The sequence below is a fragment of the Sarcophilus harrisii genome, chromosome 6 (genome assembly GCF_902635505.1).
Source record: "Sarcophilus harrisii chromosome 6, mSarHar1.11, whole genome shotgun sequence".
Classification (NCBI taxonomy): Eukaryota; Metazoa; Chordata; class Mammalia; order Dasyuromorphia; family Dasyuridae; genus Sarcophilus; species Sarcophilus harrisii.
In genome coordinates, this window is record NC_045431.1 from 75,585,617 (window position 1) to 75,611,716 (window position 26,100).

At 33.8% G+C, this 26,100-nt stretch overlaps 1 protein-coding gene across 8 annotated transcripts in view; it reads right to left on the reverse strand.

The window, feature by feature from the left end:
- Positions 1 to 26,100, reverse strand: part of LRBA (LPS responsive beige-like anchor protein) — a 754,452-nt gene that overhangs the window by 513,719 nt on the left and 214,633 nt on the right. For all 8 annotated transcript variants that reach the window (XM_012552173.3, XM_023505940.2, XM_031943309.1 and 5 more), the window contains one exon: positions 15,466 to 15,596. In XM_012552173.3, the coding sequence (XP_012407627.1) occupies positions 15,466 to 15,596 (131 nt within the window). The remainder of the gene's footprint in view (positions 1 to 15,465; positions 15,597 to 26,100) is intronic.

The window sequence follows — 26,100 nt, forward strand, 5'->3', positions numbered from 1 at the left end:
CGATACTCCTAGCTGCTGGTCTTGTGGCTGCTGGTGTAGCTAGCCTCTTGACTCAGCTTCACACATTGCTATCGCCGATTCCCTTCCACCTCCAATCTTTCTTCACTGAGAATAAAGAGTGAAGATTTTCCCCTAACCTGAATTCCTGACTCTGGCTGATTTTAAAATACTCCATCTTCACAATAACCTAAAGATATAAAACATTTATCTCATCAACCATTTAAGAGGGAAAGATTATAGCCAGGGTTTTGGGGCAGAGGAATTGAGACAGACCTTTATCTCATCAAACATTAAGAGGGAAAGGTTATAACCTGAGGCAGAATAACTAAATGGGACAATGGTGAAACTAGGTCAGGACATCAAAAGGTAACTGGCACAACATCTTTTTTGGGGAAAGTGAAGAAATGAAGGGGGGGGGGGGGGGGGAAATAAAGTAAAACATGTACAGCAGAGAACAAAAGAATAACCTACAAGAAAGCAAAGACGGATACTCATGATTGTAATTTCTTCCATTATTATATATACTTTCTTGACATAGAAATTTATTGTTATATATTTTGAATCCTTCCTTATGTTCTCCTGAACACATGACAATGTTTTGTTTTCTTTTTCTGTCTTTCTTTTTTTCAATTTTTTTTCTAATTTTGTCTTTTGTTTTAATAAATATTTTTAAAATAGCTACCATTTATCCAGCACTTTTGACATTTACAAAGCATATTACATATAGAATGTCATTTGATCATAACAAATTTATGAGATAAATGCTATAATCAGATGAGGAAACTGAGATTAAGAGAAATTAAATTGACTGGTCCTGAGTCACAAATAGGAAGTATAAAATGGGAAAATCCCGCCTTGGGTCTTAACAGGAACTCCAGCATTCGATATATTACAACTTCATTAGTTTCTTAACATGAAAACTCATTCCACTTCCTATTAAGAAACTGTCATCAACTTGAAACGTTTTATTTCTCTTGACTCTTATAATTTTTTAAACTATTTGCCACATTTTGCTTAATTTCCACTACTAGATTATAAGCTCCTAAAAGGAAGAGAATGTTTCTGAATTATCCCTGAATCAATAAATTAATGTCAAATAAAGTGGCAAGGATACTAATGAAAATTAGAAGTAATTTTAATTTAGTTCAACAAAAATTTAATATACATTTACTGCTGAGGATCACAGTAGAGTAAAAAATAATGAATTCTCTTTCAGAAGACTTAACAATTTCCAGATATATAACTAATAAGAGAGATAGACAGACAAGAAAGACAAGAAGGAAAATAGGACCCAAGCAAAGAGATGGCTCACATTGGAGAAAGAGAAAAAAATAAATATTTAGTTTTTCTCTCCCATTTCCAGGAGTTACAAGAATTTTGGGCTTCTCCATCATACCCTACGGCTCAAGTAGCTTCGTTACTACATTCCCCACTCCCACTTTTCAGCTTCTTTTGTGCACTATGTCCACTAAGTTGTAAGCTCCTTGGGGGTCAGGCAGTTTTTATTTGTATTTATATCACCAGCACATACCATGTGCCTGGCAAATAGAAGATACTTAATGGATTCACAAAGAAGACACAGACACAGTCACAGAAAAATATTGTCCTATAAAAGTAGCCTAATTTTTGTCCTTCTAAACCCAGAAAAGCAGAATAAGGAAAAGACAGAGGAAACTGCAAAGGGACAGAATAAGTTTTAATATAAAGAAATGTCCTACTAATTAGAACTATTCAAAAGAATAATGGTATACTCTGGAAGTTGATGGATTATACCCATTTTTGAAAAAGTATCAAGCAAAGAATATATATATATATATCTCACATAAAGTATACTATAAAAGATTCTGGGTGAGGCTTGAATAAGATGGCCTCTGAAGTCTCTTTCACCTCTATAATTATATGATAGCTGCTTTAGGTAAGAGAAGATGTAGACTAAGGGGAAGAATCAAAAAGAGAAGTAAAGAATATGACAAAAAAGGAAATGATTAAACAAGGTTTTAGAGGAAACAGAAAGGAATGGAACAAGAAAATAAGCTAAAAGAGTTAGCTTTGGCTATAAGAAAAGCCACTTCATTTGGAGGGGGATAAAGGGAAATATATATAGGGAAATAGCAAAGGGTGAGAAAAAATTGAAGTTTTAAGATATCAATTAAAGGAAGAGAAGTTCATGTCAGATACAATCAAGTATCCCAGTAAAATGAGAGTTATCAACTAAAAAAAAAGTTACAGAGGGGTTAAAGTTTGACACCTGATGAAAGGGAGGAGTAAAATTTTATACTTTGTTAATAAAAGATGAATTAAAAAATTTCATGTATACTACAAAATAAGGCAAAATATTTTAATTACTAGTGTGTTTTCACAAGATATACTTAACGTTGCTATGCAATTATATTTAATTGGGTGAATAACTAAGGAGTTATATGTAAAGGGTCACAGTCAGCAGGGAAACTCTGGGTGAGGTATAAGACCCATCAGCCCAGAGGGAATCTGCTGACAATGTCTGATCGGCTCCCCATCTCCCTTAAGGGCACTTGGCCTTCCTGAGTAGTCAGGGGGCATTGACACTTGTGTTGTGACTGAAGCAGAGTAATACCAGGTGGAAGAGTGATACCAGATGGCAAATACAATAGCAAGTTGTTCATGGGGTCCCAACATGCACAGTATATACTCAGCACAGACCCAGTGTTTTGTTACATATGAGCATGAGGGTATTAAAGGGGAAAGACCTTGTAATAAATGGACTCCATTTTTCCATCATCCTCATGAGTCCCACCTCATCACTTCTCCTCTAGGAAGGTAAATTTTAATTACCCCAGCATGAGGGTTCTAGAAAGTAATGGTATGTTTTGTCACCCCAACCTGGAGGTTTCAGAAAGCACAGTATTTTAATTATCCTGGCGTGGGGCTCTAGAAAGCAACGGTATGTTTTGTCATCCCAAATTGGGGCTTTAGAAAGCAGGACACAAAACTTGTACAAAGGCAGAATATATGCTAATTATATTTTAAATTAAAAACTTTAATGTATAAAATCACTGTCACACACATACCATGACTACTACAATAAATTACATAAGTGAAGAAATAACTTATTTAATCTCACAAATCAACAGCCTTAGAATGCAGTGAGGTAGTGCAGTAATAAAAGTGTTGAACTTCAGATTAGACTTCAGACACATAATTGCTGTATAGGACTCTGGACAAAAAGTATTCTTGTTCTGCTCACTACATTCTGAATCAGTTCATACAAATTTTCCAAGGAATCAAAGCATTCCTTTCATAAATTTTTTAAACATAACAGTATTCTATCATATTTCTATTACTACATTACTACAACATAATTTGTTTATCTCCTCAGCTCCTCAGTTTCCCATTCTTCGTTACCTCAAAAGAAGCAACATGTTTTTGAACATCCTTAAAGTTTACTTGGTTTAGGACTAATTCCCGCCTTAATATATCATTGTTCTCATTTATTTGTTCCCCTCCACTGCCAGATTGAGATATATTTCTTTTTTTTATAATATTTTAAGTATTTTATTTTTCCAAATACATGAAAAGATAGTGTTCAACAATGACTTTTGCTAAACTTGTTCCAAATCTCCGTCTTTCCCCTCCTTTCTCTTCTCCAAGACAGCAGGCAATTTGGGTTAAACATGGTGACAAATATTTCTGTACCCAACTGTACAAAACCAGATCTTCCCTCCTATGACCATTTCATTTGAAAATAAGGTTAAAATATTAGCCTCTTATCACCTTTCCTCATATACACATCTATCTGAATACCCTAACTACATAAAACTTTTTTTCTTAATCTTCTTTTTCCTTCTTCCACTAAGATAAATTCTCTTGTACCCTCTTTTCATTTTTTTTTTAAGATCAAGATATAATAGAACCACTGAATTAAATTTTCCATTTAATGAGACTCTGTGGCGCCTAATGATAATGGGGTTTTAGAATTTCCGCATGTTACAATCTAAGTAGTTTATCCATATTTGCTCTTAATGATTCACATTTACTTTTTAATATTTTGCTTGGTTCCTTTGTTTATACTTCAAAGTTTCTATATAGTTCAGATTTCTCCATCAAATTCCTGAAAGTTCATTCAAAAGTTCAGAAGGATGATAAAGTAGAATTATACTGTATTGCTGAATAAGTTATTCTTGAAGCTCTATGTCTTTGCCTTCCAGAATATTACATTTCAAGCTCTCTATTCCTTTTCAAAGGTAGCTGCTAAATCATGGATGGTCCTGACTGCCTCTTTCTTACCCGAATTTTTCTTTTTGAATACCTACAGATTTTTTTTTTCTTTGATTTAGCTACACTGTTCCTGGGAGTTTTCATTTTGGAATTTCTTTGCCCAGGGGAGAAGGTTAGACTCTTTCTATTTCTACTTTACACTTTGGTTCTAAAAGGTCTAGGCAGTTTCCTTTAAGATTTCTTGAACTATGAAGTCTAGGATTCTCTTCTTTTTTCTTTGTGGGGAAGAGAAGATTCATATTTTTCAGGTAGTTCAATAATTCATAGACATCTTCTCCTAGATCCAGTTTTCCAGGGCAACTGTTTGTGCTATGAAATATCTTAAATCTCCTTTTATTTTTCAGTGCTCTAATTTTATTATTTCTTGTTGCCTTGGGGAATTATTGGATTCTATTGGGTCCACATTAAATTTCAAGAAAAGCCTGTACTAAGCAGTTAATTCCCTGATTAATTCCCACTCCAGTTCTTTTTTTTTTTTTATAATGCTAATTCTTTTCTCGAATTATTTACTCTGTAAATTTCATTTCTTAAAAATGTTTTGAAAAAAATTTATGGTTTCAAAACTCTTTCAGAAATTGTCCTTAAATTTCTGCCTGAGATGTATTTTCCTTTGAAGTTTGTTTGTAAATGTTTTAGAGTGACTCTCTTCTAGATTTGTCTCAAACATCCATGTCACCCTAAGTTTTTATGGTGAGATTCTTTTTTTGTTTATGCATTCATCCAACACTTCCTAATATGAGAACTGATATCAGATTGGGTTCTGTAAACTTTTGGAGAGAAGGTGTGGGTTGGACATGTTGCTGCTTTCTGAATGTTATTTATTATCAGAGGTTCCCAGGTACAATCCATCCAGTTTGAGGATCTTCATGATCCCTTTTTATGAAATAGTCTGAGTGGTCTGATCCAGGCCAAAGCCTAATTTCTGTCCCCCAAACAGAAAGTTCCTGAACTGAATTTGAGATTCAGCAATAGCAAACAGTACTGCTGGACTCAGTTTCTATTAACCAGCAGTTGGGAGGGCCTGCTGAGGTTCACATTGGTAGAACTGCAGGCTCTCCTTTCATCTGAGACTCTTGCGCTGGTTCTTCCTCTACAGATTTCATTTGAGACTAGAAGTTTGACCTCATTCTACTCCAAAGGTCCAATGCATATCACTGTTTCTGACTTCTGAATTTGCTTCTCTTTGTCTTGAAAAACTTAAGGCCTATAGATAAACTTTCTTTACTCCAGAATCTCAACCTTGGGGTATAAGAGGTACTCAGGGAAGACTAGTATTTCTGTTGTTAAGATTACTGAATGCTTTACAGGGGTACAATCCACTTTTGATGACCACCTGATCCACCTAACTCTTACCTATGGCTCCAAAATTCTGTAGCATGCACAGGACCACATCTTAATAAATCATTTTGACTAAACTGGTTTGAGGGGTCTTAAACCCCATGGTGAGGTGGGGGGTGTATACCCCAGGCATGTAAAGACTTCCCTTGATGAAATGAACAGATGAGAACAACTTGTTCCAGTGGCCATGAAGGCAGATGAAGAAGGTGTTGTGGAACCCTTAGAGCTTGGTCATACATCAAAGAAACCGAGGTCATCCCCTGCATCTGGAGTCATCACCAAGCGGTCTTGACTCTGTCCTGCTACTGGACAATGATGGGTCTGAAAGAGAGTGAGGCTGACAACTTTGTGCAACTCTGCCTCACTTACATCCAACTTAAGCACAAATCAAACGACAGCAGCATTGCATTTTACCATTTCTACCTCTCTCAAAGCCCCATGGTTACAGGTGAGTGATAAAGCAGCAGGTGCTGGGGTCATAACCCTGCACAGGGGTGGTACAAGCCATAGGGCTGTCTCCTTACTGGAAGCTGCAGCCCTTGGATGTCTGAGCAGCCTATTAAGGATCACACCGCCCACCTCCATGAGTGAAGAAGGGACTAGAAAAGGTGCCCCAAAACTTATCTGCTTACTCAACCCTGGCCTGACTACCATGGCATTCAGGGATCCTGCTCTATGACTGAGACACTTAAAATGTATAAAAAGCTTCTGAAAAGCTGATTTCCTCTCACCACTTATACAAAGAATATATGTACACTTATAGATAACACAAAATCTAGTAGACCTGAAAGGAGAACAGCTCTTAATGCGAGAGAACGCAACAGGTATCACGTCCGAATAGGCCCTCAATGAAACAAAGCTGGCAAATGAAGGCCAGATTCCTGAAGTAGAAGCTGGCTACATGTTTTTTGGAGTGGCCACGGTGAAAGGGAGGGCCGTGAAGCTGGTGTAGGTTTTGCAATCAAAACTAATCTACTAACCAAGCTTACTGGCCATCCAAAAGGAGCGAATGACAGGCTCATGACAGTGCGATTGCCACTTGCAGGAAAATACCATGCCACCGTCATCAGTGCCTATGCTCCCACCATGACAAATCCCGATGAGATCAAAGAAAAATGTAATGAAGACCTGGAGACCCTTATCATCAATGTGCCAAAAAAGTACCAGTTTATAATTCTGGGCGACTTTAATGCTAGAGTGAGGCTCAAACTACCCAGACAAGGCAGGGACTCTTTGGGAAGAATGGAGTTGGAAATCGCAACAACGGTCATTTACTCTTGAAGACTTGTGTATCTCATGGCCTTCTCATCATCAACACTGTGTTCCATTTCCTAAACACAATAAAACTTCGTGGATGCACCCTCACAGCAAACACTGGAATTTACTAGACTATGTAATTGTAAGGAGAAGAGACAGGATGTGAGAGCGATCAAAGCAATATGTCACTACATATAAGCTGAGTGCAGGTCTGGCACAGACTTTTCCTCTCCAAGATGAATATTCATATTCAACAAAAGTGGAGAGCCCCAGGCCAGAGTACTAGAAGAATTAGTGTCAGCGTATTAGAGAGAATACGCTTCTCTGAGAGGGAACAGTTGTTGCTAACTTGCAAGGTGTAAGTTGAGCCAACACAGAGTTGGCAACAATGGAGGAGAAAAGGAATGGATGGCTCTCAGAGATTTGCTATACAGCACTACTTTTACTCTTCTGGGTCAGAACACTCACAAACATCAAGACTGGTTTGATGAAAATGATGGAGAAATTCGGAAGCTGCTAAGTAAAAAACAAAAACTCCATAGGGTGCACTAGCAAGATAGTTGCACCCTTATCTTTAAGAAGATAGCATTCAATTATTGTTCTGTAAGAAATGACCGGCAGGACGAATACAGAGAGGATTGGCGAGACTTACATGAACTGATGCTGAGCGAAATGAGCAGAACCAGGAGATCATTATATACCTCAACAGCGATACTGTATGAGGATGTATTCTGATGGAAGTGGATTTCTTCAACAAAGACAAGATCTAACTTAGTTTCAATTGATCAAGGATGGACAGAAGCAGCTACACCCAAAGAAAGAACACTAGGAAATGAATGTAAATTGCTTGCATTTCTGTTCTTCTTCCCAAGTTATTTATACCTTCTAAATCCAATTCTCCCTGAGCAACAAGAAAATTGTTCGGTTCTGCACACATATATTGTATCCAAGATCTACTGTAATCTATTTAACATGTATAGGACTGCTTGCCATCTTTGGGGAGAGGGTGGAGGGAGGGAGGGGAAAAATCCGAACAGAAGTGAGCGCAAGGGATAATGTTGTAAAAAATTACCCTGGCATAGGTTCTGTCAATAAAAAGTTATTTAATTAAAGAAAAAAGAAAAGAAAAGAAAAAAGAAAAAATAAATAAAAAAAAGAAAAAATAAATAGTTTAAAGGGTGATTCAAAATAAAGTTGGCAATGATTCCATTAAAAAAAAAAAAGAAGAAGATAGCATTCAATTCCATCAACAAAACAACAGAGAGATGTAAGATTCTTGGCTCAGTAAGAAGACAGATGAAATTCAGTTTTATGATGATGGTAACAATCCAAAGCATTTTGATGCACTGAAGGCTCTTTATGGGCCAAAGACCTGTGGTGCATCTCAGCTACTCTGTGTTGATGGTATCACGCTGCTTAGTGATAAGGACGTGATGACAGAGATGGGCTGAACACTTCCATAGTCTTCTCAACAGACCATCATCAATCACTGCTGAAGCTACTGATTGCTTAGCTCAAATTGAAATCAATCACTCCCTACCTGAAGTTCCAATTGAAGAAGAGGCTGCTTTCATGTGTAACGTACCAGGGCTGATTCTATTCCAACAGAGATTTAGAAGTCCATTGCTCATATAAAAGCTGACTGAAATTTTCCAGATTATATGGCAAGAGGAGGTTATGGAGTTCCAGGATACCTGGAATACCAGGATATCCTTCTTTATAAAAATTGTTCTGTGGCAATCACAGGGGGTCTCTTTCTTAGTCATTGCTGGCAAGATTCTTGCTAGAGTGCTCTTCAATAGGCTGACCCTACACCTAGACAAAGGTCATCTACCTGAGAGCCAGTGTGGGCCAGAAGGGATCGAGGAGAAATCGATATACGTTTACTGCCTGACAACTCTAGGAAAAAATTCCAGGAGCAGAACAGAGGTCTGTGGACAACAACTGTAGACCTGACAATACTGTCAGTTGTGAGGGCTTTGGTAAAATTATGCCAAAATGTGGTTGCCCAGAGAAGTTCATCAGTATGACACATCAGTTTTATGATGGCAGGCTTGCCTGGACTCTGGGCAGTGGACAGTGCTCTCAAGCTTCCCCAGTCACCAGTGGAGTGAAACGGGGCTGGGGGCTCCCATACTCTTTTTAGCATGATGTTTTCAGCCATGTTGTCAAACCCCTTCAATGAGTACAAACATGGAATCGAATCGGTCAGCTATCACACCTTGAAAAGGCTACCAGCCAAAGCCAAAGTGGGGACACTGTTGGTGCGTGATTTTCTGTTTGCAGATGACTGGGCACTCAAAACACCTTTGGAAACTGAAAAGCAACAAAGTAGATTGATTTTCTGCTGCTTGTGTTAATTCTGGTTAATGATTAACACCAAGAAAACCTCCCTCAGCCAGCACCACACTATCTATACGTGGAACCACATGGTTACAGTAAATAGTGAAGTTTTGAGTGCTGTGGGTAAGTTCTCTTACCTTGACAGTGAACTTTCCAGGAATGTCCACCTTGATAATGAGAGTGACACAAGCATTGCCAGAGCTAGCTCAGTGATTGGGAGGTTCCGAAGAAACATGTGGGAGAGGAGAGGGATTAGACTGACTACCAAACGGAAGGTCTACAGAGCCGCTGTGCTGACCTCATTGTACACCTGTGAAACCTGGACAGTGTACCAGCATCACACCAGGAAACCGAATCCATTTCTTTTGAATTGTCTTAGGGAGATTCTGAAGATCACCTGGAAGCATAAGATGCCAGACACTGAAGTCCTTTCTTGATCTGAACTGCCAAGCATTCAGACTCTACTACAGAGAGCACAAGTGCTATGGGGCTGGCCACATTGTTCCTATGTCAAATGTACACTTGCCAAAAAGCCTCTTTTATAGAAAGCCCACACAGGACAGATGCTCACATGGTGGTCAGAAAAAGCAGCACAAGGGCTTATTCAAGGTTTCCTTTAAGAACTTTGTAAGAAAATTGTATGACATGGGTGACATGGGCACAGGACTGCCCAGCACGGTGCGTCCTCATCAGTGAAGGTGCTGTGCTCTGTGAGCAAAGCTGACATGAATTAGCTCAGGAAAAAATGAGATGTGCACAGTTAGAGAGGCCACCCTGAATGTTAATAGGGACTATTTAGGTCCCATCTGTAGCAGAGTGTTCTGAGCTCATGTTGATCTGATCGGCCACAGTTGCACCCACTGCAACTCGACTCTAACATAGTGATGTCATTTTGGTCATCTGAGAACAAATGACTACTAGCAACTCCAGAATCTCACCCCTAGGTATAGGTTTCCACCTGAGTCGGTCACACATCTGTGACCAGACCTAGAAGGAAAGTGATAAATCTGTCAGCTAGCACCTAATTCCACACCCTACATAAAGTTGTGTTATCCCAATAAGAATCTCAGATTTTTTCTTTCCCTTTTGTGCAGTCTCTCCTTATACTTGAAGGCTCTATACAGTGTACTCTTGACTAAGTTCAATTCCCAGTATCCAGAAATCTGTTTTCCTATGTCCACATGGGCTGGGGGAAAAAATGATTCAAGATGTTTTTCTTAGATTTCCCTAGAAAGATTTGGTCTGATCCATTTTCTAGATCTGTTGAGTGGAAAGAGGAAAGGAAGACAGAAAATTACAATTCATTATCACTAAACTTCTTTCAACTAATCTATCATCTTGGCTTGATGTCTCAAAATTAATTGCTTCCAATAGCAATGACAGTACTTCTAGCCCATTTTAAAAGTTTTATTTATGCTTTCCTTTAATATCATTGTCATTTGCCAAAACTAATGTAATTAAAAATATTGGTTCACTGAAATTGATCAAAGGTACAAAGGCTGACAGTGTGTTGATAGATGGCATTAAAAATATATATACACACACAGACACACACAAACCCTCTAATTTCACTAGTATAGGGAAGTCTAAGAAAGAAAGTTCCTCTACCAATGAAGTTCAGTATCAATGAAAAAAAAATCTTTAAAATTAGAAGAGACAAATTGGAAAAACAAACAAAAAAGAGTAAAGAAGTAATAAAACTAAATATTCCCCCCCTCCAATATCTAGAAAACTTTTAGAGAATTTGATTAAAAAGAGGTAGAAAAATTAACAAGATGAAATAATAATAATAGCAGTAAACTGCTCTTAGATACTAGGCACTGTGCTAAATTATTTACAGTTATTATTTCATATAATCCTCAGAACAAAAATGGGAAATGGGTGCTATTATTATTATCCCCATTGTACAAGAAAATAAAGCAAATACAGGTTGACTAACTAACTTGCCCATGATCAGAGTCAGTAAGAATCTGAATCCAGATGTGAACTAAGGTTTTCCTTACTTCACTATGTAGTTGTCTCAATAATAAGGAAATAAAAAGAATTATTAGAATATACTATATGCAGTTATATGCCAATAAAAACAAGATATAACCAAAAAAGAGTCCCCAAATGAATCAATTTCAAGAAGGAAACTGAACCAGACATAAAGGATAAAGATTCCTAAAACATTTTTATGTAATCGTCTCCTTTGAAAATCTGGTGAAATGGAAGTACTTTCTTATCAGAGTAATGATTTCAAATAAATAAAATATACAGGATTACAAAAGAAAAGTCAAATTTCAGTATAAAAATATTTTTAAAAGAAGTTCATAGCTGCTAATTAAAAACTCTTGCTATCAAAAAACTATCCCCACCCCACAAAGTATCTTAGTGATCCAGATAAATTTTGAGAAAAATAATATAATGCTTTTAAGAAATAACAAACATCTAAATAAGAAAATAATTCTTAAAAATTGAGTAAGAAAGAATCCCTACCATATAGTTTCTATAAGCAAATAAGAGTCCTTATAACTAAGCCAGAAAAAAAGGAATGATTTGACAATAGGAAAATTAACATAATCATTTAAAAAAACCTAAATAATCCCAAACCTTATTGTATCAATAGATACAGCTAAATCTTTTACAAATACAAAACTGATGTATACAAAATACAATAATGAATATAGGAGGATATATTATATATATATATATATGATATCTTTTATATATAGGACCAAAAGCTAACATTACATGTGAAGAAATGTAAAAAAAAATACATCCATTTTTTAAAAATTTCATCAGAAAAATCATTGCTTCCTGAAACAATTTATTAGTAAAACTATTTCCCCACAATATTGACTATTTCGACCTTTTATCACCATTTCCAATATAATAATATGAGGTGAAACCCAAGTATTTCTTCAAATTCTGATTTCGTTAGTACTACCAATTTCTAACATTTTTTCATATCAATTGTTAGAACATTCTATTGTTGTATTTGAAAGCTGTTCATATTCATTGAAAACTCAGCTCTTGAGGAATAGCTCTTGAGTTAATTTATTTGTTTAAATTACGTACATACTTTGGATATGAGATTTTATCAGGTGTCACACAAAGAGGTTTCCCTCATACAAGACTATCTTCTTACAGGAAACGAGTGGAACTCTCTTGTAAGAAAGGTTTTTACATTTAATAATAAAAATGGTCTATTTTGTCTAGAAGTTTTCTAATACTGTTTGGTTATGATTTCTCTTTCTAATTAAAAGTCTAAATGTTGGTTCCTTTCAATATAATCTTTTGCAATTGGACAGTATTTTGTGGAAATTTCAGAATATCAAAATATAAAACTAAAAGATAAACCAAAAGAATGAATCTTCATAAGTTTTATAGATGAAACAATTAAAGCCCCGAGAAGCTAATTTGCCAGTATAATTTAATGTTGTATGAAATGTATTTATTTGTAGATATACTTTCCATTCCCTACTACTAAATAATTTTGTTGGGGTTTTTTTTCTTGACAGGGGGAGAGGTAGGTTACTATATCTTAATGATGTTTGCATTCTAAAATAGTACCTTTTCACAAAGGAGGTACTCAAATTTATGGAATTAAAATTCTCACAGAGACGAAGAATTCTTTCTTTTAACTTAAACTGCCATACTCTTATTATTTTATTTCATGCTGCATTTATTTGGATTGAATAGATTTAAGACATCAAATATGTGTTAGAAAAAAATTTCCTTAATATAGTTTATATCAAAATCATAGTCCATATTCCTCAGCTAACAAAGTCCCTTACAGTAACCTGGTTTCAGAAGACAGAAGTTTAAATTATGAAGAGTACAGTTAAAGCAATCAGAAGATCCTATTTACTCTGCTCCATAAAATGAAATTAAAGGGCAGTAAATTTAGAATAAGAGGAAAATATTTTCCTCAGCATACAGCAAACCAATGAAGTTCTAACACTTACTCTAGGAAGTCAACAGAGCACACACTATTACTAAATTATAATGAAGACAGGCCGACAGCTTTATAGCCATTAGCAGCATTTGCCTCTGGACCAATGAGAAGGAGCAGCTCATTCAGTCCTTCTCAGACAGCAAACTCACTAATAAAAGGAACACGGTCTAACTGATCTTACCTGAAATAATCAGCCAACCATGGAAAATTAGAGTTTAAAGAATTTTAAGAAGATTAAGGAGAGTGGAATTAAAAGAATTGTTACTCTTTGCAATACAACCACTCTCACTAAGTATTGAAAAAGGAACAGCAAAAACTGATTTCAGTTTACTCCTGTTAATTTAATGACAATTCAGGATTCCTCATCTAGAAATAACCACTGTGCATTTTGTTTGATTTTGCTAATCACGATTTCTGGATCAAGGTGATATCCTGAATATAAAAATTCTGGGGACAGAATAAATATTGCTTCCTGATAAAATATATGATCACTAGATCTCAATTCTGGTTTTGAAAATACAGGGGAAAAACTTTCTACATAATTTATACATATATACATATATATACATACACACACATATATACACACACACACACACACACATATATTCTACATTTTTTATGATTCTAGTTACAGTGATTTTATTTATTATAAGAAGGAAATTTATGCAATCCTTTTATTTAATATGATTTTATTTCCAGTATCTAGTTATCAATTCTTCCCCTAAAGAAAACAGTGAAAAATACATAATTTTCAATCTCATGTTTTTTTTTTAAAACAAATATAAGTTGTCAACAACCAAAAGTTTAAAACCACAAATAGCCTAAACAAAATCAGAACAAAACTAGGATATCACTTGATTTTCATCAAGCTAACAGGAGCTGCTAAAAGATACAAAAACTTATTGTTGGAGGAATTATAGGAACAAAATCATGATAATTTACTGCATGTGGAACTATCAACATTTTTGAAAAGAAATTTAAAAGTTTTGAAGAAAAGTACTAAGATGTTTATGCTTTTAACCCAGAACTCCAAGGCTAGGACTATAGCTCAAGAAAGTTATTAACAGCAAAAACTTTAAACATATGCAAAAAAAGTTCACAGAATCATTTATAATAATAAAAACACGAAGAGAATGATAATAGCTAGTGCTTTACAATTTACATGGTGCTTTGCAAATATTATCCTATAATTTATTATTCATTATGTATATAATTTATATAATTTTATATATTTATGTTATATTTTATATATTACATATATAATAATAAGATTATATAATATGTTATTTATATATACACAACAACCTTAGAAGATAAGTGTTATTGGGATCCCCATTTTCCAGACTAAGAAACTAAGACAAATAAAGAAGATACGTGATTTGTGCAGGATCTCACAGCAGTAATGTCTTGAGGCCATATTTTAACTCAGAACTCCTTAATTCCAGAACCAGTGCTCCAGATCCACTGTACTAGCTAGCAACATACCTAGCAAGTGAGGAATAGCTGAACAAATTATGAATGCAATGCAATACTACTATGCTGAATGACAATTACGAACAACTTAGAGAAATATGGAAAAATTCATAGGAAATAATGCAAAAGCAAAAGCACAATTTACACAATGAAAGCAATCATCTAAATACTGTCCACATGAAGAATCAAAAAGAATCCTGACCAAAAACAATGGCTGATATGCCATGGTTTAGGAACCCATTCAATTCTGTTCATCAGTAAGTGAACATTTGAATAAAGATATACTATATATATAAAAAAAAAAAAAAATCACATTTCTTCTGAAAATAGAAACTGAAGGAACAAAGAAATGACATAAGAGGCAAATCCCAGCAGCATGCAGCTAAGAATTTCTTTTCTTCTCTACTTTCATTTATGAAAACTGGAATAATTAGAAAAATAAAGAAACTGGGAGCTCAAAAATATATTTTTTGGTCTAAAGAATAGAAGACTATACATTACAGTAGGTATATCAATGTGTCAAATGTCTGAGTAAAATACAGAAAACAAGTGGAAAAAGCATTTTTGCCAGCAAATCACAAAACTTATCTCTAAACCAAGATTAGAAACTATCAATCAACAGTACTTAATTAATGGTTTTATAAAAGAATATCTTATAACATATTTATTAATTTTGCTTATTATTATAATCACAATAAAAAAATTAATTGTAAAATAAGTCAATTAGCACAAAGACAAAAGGAGTTACTATAATTATGAAAGAAAAATAAATGATATTGCTTCAAACACTAGTTTAATAGACAGGGGGGAAAAAATTTAACACTTAGATTGATTAGTTCTTTTTTATACTAACTCACCAGGAGATGCTCCCACCAAGTCTGAGGCCTGATTAGAATCAACTGAAGAAACAACACTAACAGCATTGGTAGGCACATTTGTAGGAACAGAAGGTGAAATAGTAGGTTTTTTTGTTGCAACAATAACACTCCTGAAAAAAAGATGAACAAGTAAGTAAAAAATACACATAACAGCTTCCCCCCAAAAAACCTTTCCTGTATTATTAAGAAATGATACCTTTACTCCATACTACAAATATGATGATAATACTAATGTAAACTAGCTGTTGCTAAAAAGTTAATTGGCAATGTTATTTAACACTGAGTCCTTTTATTTTTCCTTCTAATGTTCTTAAACAAAGAATATTTAGTCACTTGAATCTTTTAGTACTTGTAATCATAAACCATTGAAAAATGCAATATTTAAATTTACATCTTTCCAACTACTATTTACTGTAGGACCTAGATAAGATTTTATTTATGAAATTTAAAGATGGGACAGCCTTTATAATAGAGGTGAGGAAACTGAAGTTCAGAAAAAATGATTTTATCAAGCTGACCTAGGTAATAAGGTAGAATGGTATTATCTGAGCCTTTTGGCTGCAAATCTGAGATTCTTCCCACTACATAATATATTCTTTTCTTGAAATGATAAAAAAGAATGGTAATTTTTAGAAATGTAACAGAAAACATTAAAGTTTTTCTTTTATAAAAATTTCTCCTTGAATATGACAGTCATTTTTTTTTTTTAGGAGTTCCAAACAAAACCAAAATTTTTTGAAATTTCAAATAGGAAAATTTTTTTTACTAAATCTTCCAACAAAAGCTTCACCAACATTTGAACAATAAAAAGTCACTATCATAAGAATTTAATGTAGACAGAGTTCTCTAAATTCTAAAAAACCTGTCACTTGATGGTGAGTTTTAGAGTACAGTAAACCAGAAGAATCAAGATGGATGCAAAATGTAAAATTAAGGAAATACATATGATGTATTTTTAAGAGCCAGGTATTTATACCACACTAATTTTAATTACATTATAATATGTTATGTTGAATATCTAAAAGATCTTGTTAAAGCCATTTTTAATTGAAGTTTGCTCCATAAACATAAAAAAAGCTCTAGCTAATGAGGTACAGAGAACAGCTGATATATAATGCTCTCCCACAGCAGTGCTTACTTTTAATTACCTGGTGTTAACCATAATCCTAAAGTCTTCAACATTCAATTTATTTAATCACATCTTTTGTTGACAGAATAACTGTAAAATGAAAGTATTCCCGTAATACCTTTAAAATATTCAGTATTTAAAATAAAATTATGTAAATATTTAACCCTGATAATTATTTTAAAAATCTAAATCTTTTTCTCCCAAATACACTTAAACTGTTGTTGAATTTTCAGAAGCAAATCTGCAGAAGAAAAAAAAATATTCTATTTGTTTTCAGTCCTTGATACATAAGAGTGGTCACTCTATACAATCAAACTCCCTTGTGCTAGGAGACATGACTATTCAATATACTTGGAAGTAGCGGGTGTCACATCATTATAAGGGTGACTGCCAATGTTAACTATATACTAAAAAAAAAAAAAAAAATAGACCTAATAGCCACCTGAGCCCCTCCAGCCAAAGAGTATTATAAAAAGGTACTCATTTCTCCAATACTTATTTTAGTTTCTATTAAGTATATTGTTAAAAGACATAACCATTCCCGTTATTTTTTTTCCTGAAAATAAATTTTTTTTCTTTACATATTTACAAACTATGGATTAAATAGCATTTTTTCTTAAATATTCAAAGGGATTTTCATTTTTTATTATGTGAAGTTTGGACTTGACTATTGGCTGTTCCAACATCAGTACAAAGGATTTCTCTCTAATATAAATTTCTTTATGCAAAAAAAAATTTTTTAATAGCAATGGAATATAAAATTTAAATATATTCCCTCAGCATTTGTCTACTGAAGAGCCATGTCTCATAGTCAAATGTCAACTATCACATGGAATCATTTCTGGATATCCAAACTAATAAAGGGTAATGATAATGGGAAACCTAAGAGCATATCATCCCAAACCTGTATATTTGACTTGGGAAACTTGGTTTTGAAAAATAATTTGGAATTCTATACATTCAAGTCCACTTAGGTTCAGTAAGAAGGGCTAGTCTTTATAAGTGTATATAGGAACACTGGTCAAATTATTTGGCACAAATCAGTATTCGCCAGCTCAAATGAATATGGTCACTCTGGGCAATTACTAAATCCAAACCATAAAATGTAAAATCAAGAAATAGAAAAAAATTATGAAATGTTTCAGTGGAAAATGACCTGGAAAACAAATCAAAAAAGGATAATTTAAGAATTACTGGATTATCTAAAAACCATAATTAACAAAATAGGAACCTAAATAATCAAAAAAAACTACTCTAATTTCCTAGAAGCGAGAGTAAAATACAAATTGAAAGAATCTAACAATTACCACCTAAAAGAGATCCCAAAATTAAAATACCCAGGAATGCCAGACTTTCTAGGCAAAAGAGAAAGTGCTTTAAGCAGTCAGAAAGAAATCATTCAAATAGCATGGAACTATAGTCAAAAACACACAAGACATAACAGCTATACATTATAAGAACAGAGGACTTGGAATATGATATTGCAAGAGTTGAGATTATACCCAAGAATCACCTAACCACAAAATTAAGTATAATCCTTCATGGGGGGGAAGGGGGGCGAGGGGAGATATTTAATGAAATAGACTTCCAAGTATTCCTGATTAAAAGCTCAGAGCTAAATTTCACTTTTAAATAAAAGACTCAGGTGAAAAAGAGTAAAAGAGTAAAAAAATCATAAAGGACTCAATAAAGTTGAAAAGTTTAAATTCCTTAAAAAAAAAAAAATGACTCGTTTAACTTGTAAGAACTTTATCATTATGATGGTACTTAGAAGGATTCTACATAGAGTGAAGTGAGTGAATTATGTTGAAATTATGTTTAAAGAAATGGATGGGTGAGAAAGAATGACACTTTAAAAGAAGAAAGCAAAACAAGAATGAGAAAAATTATCTCATGTAAGAGACACAGCAGGAAGAGTATTTGCTGTGGAGAAGAAAATGGAGAGAGGGTAGAAGGGCAACACTTGAACCTCATTCATCTCTAAATTGGTTCAAAGACTGAAGAGTATATCAATATACTTGTATATCAATAAACTGGGTATAGAAAGATATATTAAGAAACAGGAAAGTAGGAGGGAAGAGGGAAAACAAAAATGAGGGATATAGAAGAGAGAGAGGATAAAAGAATACTAATCAAAAGCAAACAAACTTTAGAGGAAAAATAAGATAAAAAGGGAGAAAGACATACAGAAGAAATAGGAGGTAGGGAAATATATATAACTGTGAATATAAATGGTATGAAGTCACTTGTAAAACTGAAGCAGATAAATGGATTAGAAAACAGAATCCAACGATACATTGTTTACACACACACTTTTGGCAGTTACTAAATCCAAACAATTCATCTTCCCTGGAAAAATATGTTCTGGACAGGTGAAAAGAGCAAGTGTCCCCAAAGGGAACATGCCAAAAACTGCAAGTGTTTCCAAGACCAAGGGTCCCCAATCAAAGGAAGTATGCTTGAGCATAGAGCTCACCAAGTGTAGCTCGATGAAGATTTAACAAGCTTTCCTGGAAGCTCCCAAGTATTCTAGCTATAGGATTAAAAAAGAAAAAAAAAAGGGGGGGGGGGAGGGGAGAAGGGTGGAACAAAGGAAAAGAAAAAAGGCCTTACCTTGAAACGAAGGAAGTAAAACTAAAAGGAAAAGCAACAGGCTCAACATCTTCTCTGGGGTTCCTTTTAAATTCCTTAATTTTATAAACGTGCCAGTTTTCTTTAAACCATAAGAACAAAGTCATTAGCCTTCTAATTGGTTAGATTATAGAGTACCTAAAGAAATGAGCTTAGTTTTGCAGAGGATTTGCAAAGGCTTTGATTAGTAAGACTTGCTATTTGAGATAAAATCTCTTGGGACTATAACTGATTGGCTTGGATTTTTTTTTTTAAACTTTGGATTCCAGATGTAATTTTCTGACTGATTAGTAAAGTGGGATTCTTCTAGCTTAGTTCCCTGGGTTTACCATCCTGGCTATGGTTAGTTGTCCACTGTGACTCTTACCTGAAGTCAAATAAAGTAAATTTTTTTTTATCCCACCATAATCATGTCCCTGCTTTTTCCTCTTAAGAAAAATTTCTGGACTCAAAGCAAACAGTCAATAGAAGAGATGAGTATAACACTACTATGTAAGATATTGCTGTTTTTGATTTGAAAATGTGTAGTCTAAATCTTTATCAACTAGGTAAATGAGTATTTGACCTAACCAGATATCTACCTATTATAAGACATTTCAAGTTTAATCTGGAAAAATCTTAAATTCTTAAGTATAACTGGAATAAAACCTTTTACTCATGTTTCCATGCCAAATGGAAACCTGCTCAACCCACCATTCTCTCCACCCAATGCCTAAACACTTTGGTATACATACTCTTGGCCATCTTTATATTACTTTATATTATTTATATTACTTTATATTACTACTACTACTGATGCCTATCCCCCTTTCTCATTATATGTGTCTCCTCTAGACTCTAGCTAATCTTCAATTGATGGTCAACACTGGCCTGAGAAAAAGCACCCACTGGATGCTGCATTGACCTCTAGGTGATCTAATCACCCCTTCAAGTGGGACCCCAACTCTGTGCCCAATCTCAGCAGGAATTAGTTTCAAAAGGTGATAACTTATCCTTCACATCAAAAAATTTTGAGTCTCACTAGTTTAAGGGGGAAAATGATGAGTTCCTGGGAAGCTACGTGGATGTTAACAGGAATTTATGATGTTATAACTCCCAAGATTACATTTCCCCTATTAAAGTCCTTGTTACCTTCTTGTTAGGATTAACACAATATCGTGTACACTTGCCTCATGGCATCTTCTTCTTAATGGCATTTTCCTCCTGGGTTACTTATTGCTATGGAATTTGTCTCCGTTCCCCCCCCCCCCCTTAACTGTTAAAAGACCTTTTTTTTGCTAACAACTGTTATGTATTTAGCCCATTTTTAGCAGTTTAATAAAATCTTTGCCCCCTGATTTGGAGATTTATGCCAACAAATTCTTTTGGGACAAAAGACACTGGCTTGTAACTCCAATATCCTTTTGAGGTCTTATCCCAAACCCCATAATTTTGGTGAGTAATCTCTATACTTTGATGGTCTGGTATGAGAAGAGTCTGACATATACTTAGAGAACACCAGAGGATCAAGTAAAAAATACTAAGGTGGCTAGGTTGTGCAGTGGATAGAGCACTGAGTTCAAATCTCAATTCAGATACTTAACACTTTCTAGTTGTGTGAACCAGAGCAAGTCACTTAACCCCAATTGCCTCAAAAAAAAAAAAAAAACACTAATGGAAACAATTAACAACTTTCACAAAGTTGCAGAATATAAAATAAGCCTACATAAATCATCAGCATTTCTATCTAGTACAGCTAAATTCAGTAGGAACAGACAAAAAGAGAATTTTTTTTAAAAATAACTGGACACAAAATACAATCCTAGAGAGTCTGTCTACCAAGATCCACTAAGTAACTACATGAATACAACTGACCAAGCAAGGGAAGTAAAATGGATAATTTTGATTACATGAAATTAAAAAATTTTGCATAAACAAAGCTAAAACAGCCAAAATTAGAAAGCTAACAGGAAACTGGGAGAAAAAAATTACACCAAGTTTCTCTAATAAAGACCTCATATCTCAAAAATATAAGGAACTGAGTCTAATTTATAAAAATATAACCAATTGCACAATTTATAAAAGATCAAAAGCAGGTGGTTTTCAGAACAAATAAACTATCAAGAGACACATTAAAAATGCTACAAATGACAATGATTAGAGAAACACATAAAACATTGCCATACTACTTCACACCTATCAGATTGGCTAATATGACAGAAAAGGAAAAGGACAAATGTTCAAGGGGATGTGGGAAAAATGGGACACTAAAATATTGTTGGTGGGAACTAGTCCAACCATTCTGGAGAACAACCTGGAACTATGCTCAAAGAGTTATCAAAGTGTGCATAAACTGAACAAAGAGTATCCCTACTAGTTCTGATTCCTAAAGAGATCAAAGAAAAGGGGAAAAGCCTCTATTTGTACACAATTGCTTATAGCAGCTTTTTGTTTTTTGTGGTGCCAAAAAATGAGCAATTAAGGGTATGCCCATTAGCAACATGACTTCAGAAAAACCTGGGAAAACATACATGAACTTGTGCAAAATGAAGTGAGCACAACTGGAAGAACATAATGCACAATAATAGCAATATTATGAAGATAACCAACTGTAAAAGACTTAGCCTCTCTGATCCCAGACAATTCTTTTAGGAAACATGTGGAAAATGCCATCCACATCCAGAGAGAGAAATGATGAGCTATGAGTGCAGACTAAAGTGTATTTCTTTTACTTTATTTTGCTTGTTTGTGTGTGTCTCTGTGTCTTGTAGCATGGTTAATATGTAGATAACCTTTGTATGATTTCACATGTCTCATAGATATATTGCTTGCCTCCTCAAAGGAGAAGGAAGGAGAAAAAGAAGGATAGAATTGGGAACTCAAATTTTTTTAATGAATGCCAAAAAAAATTTTAAATTTAATTGGAAAATATTTAATGGAATAAATAAAACATCTTTTGCAAAGAAAAAGATATTTAAGATAGTCCAAGCACTAAGAATATAAATGTTAAGTACAAAGATAAAATTTTTCCTCAAGGAGCTTAAATTCTACTAAAATATGAATTCTTAAGTTTTTGGTGTTATGAACCTTTCTGACAATCTAGTGAAATCTATGGACCTCCTCTCAGAATAACATTTTTAAATGTATAAAATAAAGCACATAAGTCTACAAAGGCAACTGATTGTAATGAAATAAAATTATGAAAGTAATGAAAAAAAAGTTCATGGGATTCAGGTAAAGAATCTCTGCAGCAGAGGGAGACAACACATAACAGAGTAAGTGGTGCATTTTGGACTAGAAAACCATAGTAACTGTACTTAGCCATTATTAGACAACAACAACAGGGTTACCAGCAAGGCTAGGGAGAAGATGAACTGTGAGACGGCAACAAAGTGAAGCATACCTAAAAGAGTGAGCTTGCTGAGACAGTTGGCAGTCACCAGTCAGAGAAGTCAGGCACCAGTGCAGAATTTTGAGAGATGAAAGCTATAAAAGCTACTAAGACAACCAAATGCCATGTCCTCCACAATTTCAATTAATATTTTACCAACAAAGAAGGCCCTGAAATAAAGATACCCAAAGTAGAAACATCCCTTACATAGAAACTGTTTGGTTCAGCTGATCTAAGTCATCCACAGAGAAATTGGTTTACATGTAATAAAAAACTAACCATTACAATAATGTGTATCAGAGACTGTGAATCTCTGTATCAGTAGAATAGGTTCATAAAGACAGATCTAATATACAGTCACATCCATGATGTGTAGTAATTAAGACTGTTATAGAATGGCTTATCAAACTTTTAATTGCATTTTTCATGGAGGTTTACATAAAAGTATTCCCTATTTGTCTCATAATTGCCTTCAGAGATCATTTCAACTTTAATAGATTATCTCTATAAGATCTACACCAAATTTAAAAATCAAATTAAGTTTTAAAAAATATATTCCACAGCTATACTAAATGGTAAAGATGGCTGCAAAGGTAAAAAGTTGTGTGACATTTCTTACTACAAAACTGAAACATTTGGTCACCAATGAACATTATTCAATTGTTTACCCAAACATTTAGTACGTCAGTTATTACAATATGACATAAAACATGTTCATATACTTGCCAAATTCACCGACACATTACGAACTCATTTCAGTAGGCCATAAACGCAAATACTATTATTAATTGCCTACTGTGTGCTAATTTACTGTATAATTACTTTTAGTGCAGTAATAGGTGATTTATGAAACTTCAGATGCATTATTAAAATTTAAAAGGATAAGCAAAGATTTATTTTGGCTGATATAAGTTTTATACCCTTTTGTATTATTGTTATTAGGAAGTTAGTTTGCAACCTTCAGTAAAAGACCTCTTTACCCTCTTTAATCTATCCTGATAACTGCATACTAATGAATTCCCTCCTTCTACAACAAAATGTATGTAGGAACTGAATTTTGGCACCACAGAAGGCTACTAACTTGAAGGACATTACATGCACTGCCTTTTAAATATATTCCAAAAGACAGAAGAAAGACAATACATTTTCTGTTTAGTAAACAATGGTATTTATAGGATAAAAAAATTAACATTAAACTATTTCTTGCTTAGCAGATGCTTACAAAAATATAACAAAATTTAAACATTACATTTTATTTACAACATATTGATAGGATTTCATGTAAAGATTAATTTGGTCAATCCCAAACCTTTGTTCATAAATTGACACATATAATCATTAAAGATTTAGAAAGGATGAATTTGCATCATTTCATAGACTTTCAACAATTATCTTCATTTAAATAATATCTAATATAAATTGAAGAATTTATTTAAGATGGAAGATTTATATTTAGATTAAATAGGTAATTAATGAAATTGTAATTTAAAAAACAAGTTTAAAATTTCATCTTAAATTAAAATGTAATTCATAAAAAGATTTATTGTACAAGAATCAATTTTATTAATATAGTTAAATGAGGAAACTTCATTAAAAGTAACCAAATGTAGCAATTAACTCTGTAAAGAATGCTACATCTCCCTTTCTCATAAGTAATTTAAAATATTCTGTATTTAAAGTGGTTTCATATTTAAAGGGTTGTCCCTTTACCAAAATTTTTGCCAAAAAAAAAAAGTAAAGAAGACGATTTATATGTTTAACTGTAACACTAGTTTCTAAGAATCTGGCTGAAAAACCAGATCAGGCCTTGAACTTTATCAAGATAAGCCCTTGGCATCCACTAATCACCAAAGTGGATCTTGAAATAAGATAAGGAGAAGATTTTTGGCATGTGAATGCACACAAACACCTTGCTGTTTGCAGAAGCCCACAACCTGGCAGCCTTTCAGCAAAGCTTCAGTCATGTAGCTGTTACTGTATACTTTCCAGCTATTGCTTGGAAGTTGATAATTCCTAAGATATGAGGAGTGTTCTGATTTCTGACACAGCATTCCTGAGATAAATACATGATCAGAAGGATGCTTTGAAATTCTCAGAGATATTCCACTGCTACATACCTACATGGGAATAGCTTTAAAATAGGTGTTTCTTTTTCAACAGAAGAAAAAAAAAAATCATTTCATGTAACTCCTTGAGCTATGAACTGCCAGACAAGAGATTAAATAAAAACCATAAATGGGAAAATGCACATTCTGAATTAAGTTCAAAAGCTTCCCCCTTCTAATATTGATCAAATTCTTGAGATTAATAAAATTCTGAAATGATTCTAAATTTGAAATATTTCAACAATGGATTGCATTTTCACACGATTTTTTAAAACAAAAATGCACAAATAGGATCTCTGAGATGTACATATATAAGGTCAAAAATTTCATCAATTATTTAATCAATATATTAAAAAATATTCCTATCTAAACTTTTAGAAAGTAATATACTTTAAAAAAAAAAACCAAATGTATATTCTTCTTAAATGAAAAGGTAAAAATGTAAGCTCTCTCCCCCCTTTCCCCACCAAAAATAAATGGTATTGCTTCAAACACTAGTTTAAAAAAACTTAATTTTATTTGAAATATCATCAAACAAAAACACAATCTATTTCCCTTCCAAAAAAACATCACACCAAAACTCAATCTATTTCCTTTCCAACCCTTTTTTATCCCGAAGGATAGCGTATTACCATCAATTTCCTCTTCACCAGTTTTCATGGATTATTGTAATATTCTCCCTGGTGTCTCATGTTTCCTCCTCCTTTAAATCCATTCTTTATGTAATTTATGAGAATAATCTTCTTAAGGCACAGAATTTATCACATCACTCTTCTGTTCAGTATCCTTCTATGGTTCCAAAAAAATCTATGGAGTATGGTCTTTCAAGGTTCCCCACCATCAGGCACCACAATGACTTTCACCTTCTTTCAATACTCTTCCCATCCATACACTCCACACAGAAATAATTTTTTTCCTCCCTGAATCCTATTCACAACACACATTTTTCCATTTCTGTACTTATTTATTACACTATTCCCCATACCTAGAGTGCCGTCCCAAAAGCAATTTCCTCCTAGTAAAATCACATTAAGAAGATTTTTTACCGGAAGAATTTTATCTTAGATAAGTAAGGGATGGCATTTTTGGGGTTACTAAGTAGTTAGAAATGGGAGGAAAACAAGTTAAAGAAAAAGTTAAATGAAAATTGCATATGAGAAGTAGAGAAAGAGAGACAATAACTATTCATACACATTAAACAGATTGTGAAGTAACTTCTTCAATTCTAACTGGAATGAATACCTCATTGAGCAACATTTCCTGAAGTTGATGATGCTTTCATTAGATAAACATATGTGTTCACTCAACCAAAATAAGTCTACTATGGAAATATTTTTATTTATGTATAAAATATTGATTATTTTTAAAAGCAGTCCTGA